General features: G+C 38.7%; 1 protein-coding gene across 1 annotated transcript; it reads left to right on the forward strand.

Annotated features, from left to right (window-relative positions):
- Positions 1–58: 58 nt before the first annotated feature.
- Positions 59–8,287, forward strand: LOC134307863 (uncharacterized). Its single transcript, XM_062990586.1, has 8 exons — positions 59–73; positions 448–516; positions 656–712; positions 853–915; positions 1,033–1,089; positions 1,192–1,415; positions 5,873–6,035; positions 8,002–8,287. Exons 2-8 carry the CDS (start codon positions 450–452, stop codon positions 8,112–8,114), a joined length of 744 nt encoding a protein of 247 aa, XP_062846656.1. The 5' UTR covers positions 59–73; positions 448–449; the 3' UTR covers positions 8,115–8,287.
- Positions 8,288–9,190: the final 903 nt, after the last annotated feature.

Here is a 9,190-nt window from a genome sequence, read left to right on the forward strand (position 1 = left end):
ACAGTGTACTTACCAAATTATGATTTTTTAGTGATGTCACAGGATGAGTGCTTCTTCCCAGAATCTAGACAAGGTAAAGTTCATTGAAAATGAAGAAATTAAATATATAAAAACATTACAACACTTTCCAAAAAAGTTGGGATGCTGGGCAACATATAAATAATAACAGAATACAATGATGTGCAAATTATTTACATTGTATTTTTAATTGAAAATAGTACCAAGAAAACATATCAAATGTTGAAACTGAGATATTCTCCTACTAATTAATAAAACATGCTGTGGAAATGACTAGATTTAAGAGAGCTTACAGTATTTTTTTTCCTTTTATCCTGTCCAACTAATAAAAATTCTGAAGTGCAGTTTTAATTTCAGTCCACAATAAAACAAACTTAGAATAACAAATTTAAATTATGAATATAGTACATACCTATTTCTTTTTTTCAGTGATGTCAAAGGCCCAGTCCTATCAGGGAAGAATTCAGGATGCTTGGTTCACTGAACCAACACAGCAGAGTAAAATCACATTTGTCATATATGCTATTCATAGAAACCCCCTGCTTGATAAGTATTTATCAAAACAAATAGAGAAATATACATAACCTTACAAATTCATAAAAAGTTTAATCACCCATGCATAATTATTTGCTTTCAGTGATGTCACAAATCCAATTGCTCAGTCAAGATGGACAGTCCACCATCACAGAACAAAGTAAGGTTTCTCTACAGTCATTAACATTACAATTAACTAAAATGTTTCTTAATAATTTAATAGAAAATTTCACTATAGATCTTCAGCATGTTTAAGAAGACAAACTTAAATCTTACCAAGTGCTTACCTTTCTCCTTAAGTGACAGAAGACAATCAAAGTGTTGGTTTGGAAAGCCACTGTGACATTCTGTCAGCAGGACCAGGTAAGATAACAGCACTGCACAAATTACAGTGACTTTATATTTGTGGTTAACCTCACTTATTATTGTTATACTTAAATACTTATGAGTAGACCAATATACCGTCCTTGGTGTTAATAGCTAACGCACCTAGAGTCCGTCTGCCTACAGGCCGACTAGTGCCGGGTCAATGCACACGTAAGTTTAAGTAAATTCTATTTTATAAAATTCTTAATTGTCTTATTTATTGATCTAATAAAGATGTGTGAATAACCATGATATTATTATGTGATTTCCCAGCAGCAGAGAGGGCCATCTTAGAGATGCTGGGGGAACTGCAGCTCCAGGTCCAGCATCTCACTTCTGTTATTACCCAAAGAGGCCCCTTTTTGGGTAACAGCAGCCTGAAGATGCCACCTGCACCAGCAGATAAAGAGGAAGAAGATGGACTTCCACTGGAAAGCATTCAGGCCTTGAATGACTTTGAAGTCCATCTTCAAAACAAGATCTTCAAGCAAAAATTGGTAATTTACTGTACCTTACACACACACACACACACTATATATATATATTAGGGCTGTCGAAGTTAACGCGATAATAACGCATTAACGCAATCTCAATTTAACGCGATTAAAAAAAATAGTGCCGTTAACGCAAATTCTAGTTCATGTTGAGACTTGACTGGTAGAACCAACGTTTTAATGTCGGACTTGCCACCGTTGTTCATTTGCGGTTTGTTAAAATAATATAACTGAGCGTCGTAGGGATGCACTTGCATAATAAAGAAATAAATACACGGTATATTCACAAGTTGTCGGGAGCAAAACACTTTATTAACTTAATCTGTTACGGCACTGAATACCGGAGTCAAGCACGCTAGTCCATGAACTATGGAAGCCCCAAAAGGGTCAAAACACACTCACTTCGTGTAGAAACGTCCACTTTTCACATTTCACTTAAAAAACCTTGTTTTCTATAACATTTACACAGATTTTATTTAATGCGATTAATCGCGATTAACTATATGAAATTCTGAGATTAATCGCGATTAAAATTTTTAATCGTTTGACAGCCCTAATATATATATATATATATATATATATATATATATATATATATATTGTACATTGCATGTACATTACTTACCGAATATTTTTGTCAACTTGATGGTGATGGTGGACGCTGGCGCATTTGGCTGCCGCTACCGTTACCGTATTTTACCGTATTTTATTGTATTTTTATCGTTTTTCGTTTTCATCTTTTTACACACCTTGTGGATCTATTTCTTTTATGTTACTTTTGATACTTTTATTTGTGCTTTTGATACTTTTTGTTCTTTCTACTCTACATCGCGTCTGCGGCCGGTGGTGAACGGTGGATGAGTTTTCCTGGGATCGGCACGATGTTGAACTATTCCGTTGACCAGCTGAGGAAGTTCAACAACTGCACTACTCCATCGTGTATTTCAGTCATCAAACAGCTTGGACTCCTTCGCCGGCCTCGTTATATTCACAGGGGCTCCCGGAGAAAGCTTGTTTATCTTCGAAACGGTAACGCTATTCCATCCTTCTGGTCAGCCGTGCGCACTGTCGCTCCGCAAACACGTCATCAGAGCGCTGCTGCCTTGCACACCAGTAGCGGTGTAGTCTCCATGACAACGCTGTCCACGGAGTGGGATGGGAAACGCGGAGTGGACTTAGCAAATCTCCGTTCTCTTCCTCGTTCCTCACAGCCAACTACACAACAATACCACTTGAAAATGGCATTGCTTAATGTTCGTTCACTCAACACAAAAAGTACTGTACTCAGTGAATTTATATCTGACAGTGAACTAGACTTTTTCTGTCTCACTGAAACTTGGCATAAACCCTTGGATTATTTTACGTTAAATCAGACCACGCCAATGGGATACTCGTATATTGATGAACCTCGTATGGAAGGGCGAGGTGGTGGTGTTGCTGCAGTCTATAGGGATGATATTAAAATAACCACTTTGTCTTTTCCTGCTGCTCTTTCTTTTGAACACCTGGCTTTCAAGTTGTCAGGGCCTACTCCTCTGGTCACTGCTGTAGTTTATCGTCCGCCAAAGCCAAACGCTTCCTTTCTCTCTGATTTTTCAGATTTTTTAACCCAGCTTAGTGCCCTCTCATCCTCTGTACTGCTTATGGGTGATTTTAACATCCATATTGATGACAACAACTGTAAATTTGCCAGGGAATTTTTGGAATTGTTACAGTGTTTTAATTTCACACAACATATACATTTTCCAACTCATAAAAAAGGTCATACTCTTGACCTTGTCTGCTCTACTGGTGTCCTAGTTCATCAGCCGTCCAGCCATGACCTTACTGTCTCTGATCATTTGACAATCATCATGGACATTGAGGTCACTAGGCCCATCACTAGAGCTAAACGTAAAATATCCTTCAGGAATCTTCAATATATCTCTCCCTCTGCTTTCTCAGATTCTCTTGTTAAAAAGATGTCTGTCTGTCCTGTACTGTCTAGTAATTCATCTGACCTTGTCGATTACTATAATGACATACTCGCCTCATGTCTTGATGAGCTGGCTCCTTTGAGAACCAAATTTGTTTCATTTAGTCATTCTGCACCATGGTACACAATTGAGCTTCACCAAATGAAATCCCGTAAACGCCAGCTTGAAAGACTTTATAAGAAAACCGGTCTAACAGTACATTATCAGATTTATTCTGATTATCTTCAACATTACAAAGACGCTCTTACGGCAGCCCGATCCACTTACTATTCCGAACTCATACATGCTGGATCAACAAATCCTAAGACTCTCTTTTCCACAATAAATAAACTTCTCAAACCAGTTGACAATACTACCAATTCCTTTACAGTTGACAAGTGTAACTCTTACCTCTCATTTTTTCAAACAAAAGTTGAGAATATCCACAATTTTCTGACAGTTTCCCCTGTCATCTCTGTTTCTCCGCCTATCTCACCTCAATTTATTACCCAGCCTCTGTCTCAGTTCTCACCTGTGTCTCATTTGGACCTATCTGAGATCTTAACAGGGATGCGAAGCTCCACTTGTGTTTTGGATCCTGCTCCATCAAAACTTGTTAAGGGTTGTTTTCCAGTTATCTCATCACTTATCACAGAGATAATCAATTCCTCTCTTAGTTCTGGCTCAGTCCCTCAATCACTCAAATTGGCTGCTGTTACTCCCATACTTAAAAAACCTGGACTTGACTCTAACATTATGAGTAACTTTCGGCCCATTTCCAATCTTCCATTTCTGTCGAAAATACTGGAACGTGTTGTTGCCTCACAGCTCAAAGATCACCTAAATTCCAATAATCTATTTGAATCATTTCAGTCTGGTTTCCGCCCCCAGCACAGCACTGAGTCAGCCCTCCTCAAAGTCACAAATGACCTTCTTCTTTCCTCAGACTCTGGACAAATTAATATTCTCGTCCTCCTTGATCTTACTGCAGCTTTTGACACCATTAATCACTCCATTCTTCTGTCCCGCCTTGAATCCTCTGTCAACATCACTGGTACTGCCCTTTTGTGGTTAAGGTCATATCTCGTAAACAGACAACAGTTTGTTAATATCAACAATTGTAGTTCTGCCATTGCTCCACTGTCCCAAGGCGTTCCCCAAGGCTCAGTGTTAGGTCCCCTTTTGTTTATTCTTTATATGCTCCCCCTTGGTGACATCATACGTCGGCATGGTTTACATTTCCACTGCTATGCTGATGATATTCAGCTTTACATCTCCTCCAAATCCATTAATACTGAACTTCACTCCACTCTGACAAATTGCATCACTGAAATGAAATTGTGGATGAAAGCTAATTTCCTCAAATTAAACTGTGAAAAATCAGATATGATCATCGTAGGTCCTACAACCCTGGCAAAAACCACAAAAAATTTTCAAATTACCATTGATAATGACACTTTGTCTCCGTCTTCTAACATCCGAAATCTTGGTGTAATTTTTGATAGCAACCTCTCTTTTGACCGCCATGTAAATCACATCACCAAAACTGCTTTCTTTCATCTAAAAAACATAGCACGTCTACGTCCATCACTCTCCTTTTCTGCCGCCGAAACCTTGATTCATGCTTTTATTACATCCAGAATTGATTATTGCAATAGCATCCTTTATGGTACATCTAACAAAATCCTAAAAAAACTTCAGTATATCCAGAATTCAGCTGCTCGCCTCCTTACTCATACTCGCTCCCGTGATCATATTACACCTGTTCTACAAAAACTTCATTGGCTTCCCGTTGCTCAACGCATTCAATTCAAAATTCTTCTATTCACTCACAAAGCTCTCCATAATCAGGCCCCATCCTACCTCACCGACCTGCTCCATCAGCACATTCCCTCCCGTAGCCTTCGCTCTTCTGAGGCTAACCTACTGTCCATACCCTCTAGGACCAAGCACCGGACCTGGGGTGACAGGGCCTTTTCCATAGCTGCTCCATCTTTATGGAATGCTCTCCCCAAACACCTACGAGATTGTCCTGACCTGTCCAAATTCAAGTCACTTCTCAAAACTCATCTATTCAGAGTGGCATTTAACTTGTAACAACACGAAATAAATGCTTTTATTTTTGCTATTCTTTTTAATAGTTTTTATACTTAGATCACGACAGAAATGTGAAGTCCTAGATCCTAAAACTTGTAAAGTTTTCAGTTTCCTGATTGCATGTAAATCTGTCCTGTTTCTGTCTAATTTTAAGAAATTGTTCTATATTTGTTGTTCTCTCTCATAATTTAGCTAATTTTTAATGAACTGTCTTATGCTGCTCTCTTTGTTTTTATCTTAATTATTCTTGATGTTGATGTACTATTTTGATTTTGTACTATGATTTGATTTGTATGGTGTATGTACGTATTTGTTTTGATTATTTGTCTTATGTAAAGCGTCTTTGAGTATCTTGAAAAGCGCTATATAAATAAAATGTATTATTATTATTATTATTATTAACTTCAGGTGTCAAAACTGTCACTGGTTGGGGAACAAACACTTAAAAAAACAGTGTGGCGGATTTGTGGTGGCAAAGTGTTTGCTCCTCAACTAGCTGTGCAGTTGAACTGGTGTGGCAGAGGAGAGAAAACGGCCATCAAAAACACACACCTGAAAGACACAATTGTCTGTAAGTATAAACATTTTTGTCAACAATTTTTAGTTCTGTATATTGACTTAAGATATCTTGTTTGTGCACCTTCTAGTCCACTAGACCATAATCAGTAGTCATTTTCTAACCACAGGATCATTGCTGGATGGATATTTTTGTGATCTTCCATTGATTAACAGAGTACAGTAGTCTTTATATGGTGTATAGGCTGTAGTCTTTAATCCTAGATGAATGCCTTACCATTCTCATGTGGAATTGTTTAATATGCCAAAAATTCATAGCTCTATCAAAAGATGACAAGCTATTGCAGTCTAATGGCATTAACCCTCCTGTTGTCCTCGGGTCAAAATGACCCGCCACTGTGTTAAAACCCCCCCAAAAATCCACTAAATGCTATTTTTTTACCTTGAAATTGTATGACTTTTCCTAGATTGGCCCCAACAATAGAAAAAGTGAAATGTTGCTTTTATTCACATTTCCATGTAAGCTGTACAAAAAAAGGTACAAAGGTGGTCTTCGGGTCAAAATGACCCGTGAGGCAAATAGAGTTGAAATCAAGGTCACAGAGTTATTTACAACCCACAGAATGTTACAATGTTTTAGTTGTGTCTCAGATCAATCAGTAGCAGAAGTAATCAGGTGGTGTTCTCGCAGACTTCAGAAGACCACCTGTTTATTTCCAGAGGTTATAAAGGTGCTGCAGATAACAGGACCCAGAATTCTGTCTGTACTGAAGCCATGAGTGTGCGTTATAGCGTTGAAGAGGCTGTAGAGCTGATTTTCTCAGATGTCCAGCAAGACAACTCTGATTCAGAAGAGGAAGTGGAGCATGTATCCGAAGAAGAAGATGGGGAGGAATACAACCCAGAGCATGATGAATCATCTTCAGAAGAAGAAGAAAACCCTGAAGCTAAAAGAGAGACTTTCCTTTCAAAAAATGGCAAAATAACATGGTCCTCAGCAGCATATGACCAACACGGCAGGCATGCAGAACAAAACGTTGTGCTTGATGTGACAGAGGGACTGAGGGGTCACAATGTGACATGTGACAATTTCTTCACCTCTTATGAACTCGGACTGCAGCTCCTGAAGAGGAAGATCACCATGGTTGGTGCAGTTCGAAAGAACAAGCCTGAGCTCCCACCTGCACTGCTTGCGTCAAAGGAGAGAAAGGTCTTCTCCTCAAAGTTTGCCTTCACGCCCACCACCACTCCAGTTTCCTACCTCCCAAAGAAAAACAAGAATGTAGTTCTTCTGAGCACACTGCACGCAGATGGTGACATTAGCGATCGTGAGGACAGGAAGTCAATCATCATCCTAGACTACAACCGCAACAAAGGAGGTGTGGACAACCTAGATAAGGTGATTGGAACAGATAGCTGCAGAAGAATGACTGCCCGCTGGCCCCTGGGCAGTCCACAACATCATTGATGTTTCCTGCTACAATGCCTTTGTGATTTGGAGAGAGATCAACCCGACCTGGATGTCTCGTAAGCAGAACAAGAGGAGGGTGTTCCTGGAGCAGCTAGGAAAGGCACTTGTAACTCCACTCATTGAAAGAAGGAAGCATGTCCCCCACACAGAAGCCTCAGCAGCAGTTGTGAAAGCTATTCAGAGTGCAGGAGCCCCTGATCATCCAGCTACCACAGCCACTTCCCCAGCTAGGGCAAGTAAGAGGAAGAGATGTCAGTTCTGCCCTCAAAAGAAGGACTGTAAAACACATACTGTGTGCTGCAGGTGTAAGAAATATTTCAAGTGCACAGCCTTGTGCCCTCCATGTGCTAATTAGTTGAATGGGTTGTTATATTTCATATTTTTGTATTGTACATTGTCTTAAATTGTTCACTGGAGAAAAAAAAAAGAAACTGAGTCATTGGGATGAATACAATTTCATTTAATACAGCGAGACTATTTATTCTATTACTCATGTCTAATGTTACAGCTACATATACCTACTCTTTTTGTAATCCGATTTTTTTTTCAGTATCAGCAATGAGAAACCCGCTGCTCCCCACTCCAAATGAGGCTGAAGCTGAGAAGATCATTAAAGAGTGGCTTCGCCTTTCCAGTGACAGGCTCAGAAAAAGGCAGCGATAGTTTTTACATTTATTTTATGTTTTATATATATATAATAGTTTATGTATATATAAATACTTGTAAATATGTTCTGTTTTTTTAAAGTTAAGGCTAAGTTAGTAGTATGTAAGTTATTATATATTTATATGTGTATGTTAAAATAAGAAACATTTTATATCAAATGTTTTACATAATTTTGCAATTTTTAAAAATGTTTAATTCCTAATAAAAGTTTATTGTTAAACCTTTCATAATTTGAACTCAGTTTTGCTAAAAGACAAAACACAAAATAAAAATAAAACATTAAAACAAGACATCGCGGAGACATCGGATGAAAGTCGTAGAAGGGGAAGCTGGACGTAGGTATGCCGGAAAATACGTCGCGGATACACCGGATCAGCGTCGTTTTAAGGGCGCTTTTTCATCAAAGCTACGTAGTGCCAATATGCAAACGACATAAATACTATGTAACGCCAACCATTCTAAGTAGGGAGCAGCGACGTATTTGTGCTGTCTGGGTAATTATCACTGCACCATCTACACTAAACATGTTACTGTACCTCTAAACCATGTATTACGGTACCCAAAGCGTTAAAGAGGGTAAAACTGCTGTTTACAGTTTAATAAACATTATTTACCGCGTTCTGATGCACAAAATCCACTCAGTTCAAGAAGATCATCGACTCTGTTATTAATGAAATACATTTCAGACATTTTTACTGGAGGAATTTGATGTGATCGGATCTCAAACTCATGTGAAGTGTCTGTTCGGTTGTTAATACCACTTTTTGAAGAGCAATAAAATAAACAAAACAAATTGTTATCAGGTGCCACCCCGACATCCATAAAGAACACTTACTCTAGTACTAATCTTGTGGTTTTGAGATCATTTTACTGTAGGAATTCAAAAGAACTTTTTGCTGCCTGGTGCCACAGTAGCTTCAGTTTATAACAATAACAACAGCCCATTACAACAGTCTAAAGCAGGGGTGCACAACATACGGCCCGCGGGCCAGATCCGGCCCGGCAAAACTCTCGATCCGGCCCGCCAAATAAAGTGCTGATGCATTTTTAAATAAATGATGCTGTCACTTTAA

This window comes from Trichomycterus rosablanca, unplaced genomic scaffold (genome assembly GCF_030014385.1).
Source record: "Trichomycterus rosablanca isolate fTriRos1 unplaced genomic scaffold, fTriRos1.hap1 scaffold_350, whole genome shotgun sequence".
Lineage (NCBI taxonomy): Eukaryota > Metazoa > Chordata > Actinopteri > Siluriformes > Trichomycteridae > Trichomycterus > Trichomycterus rosablanca.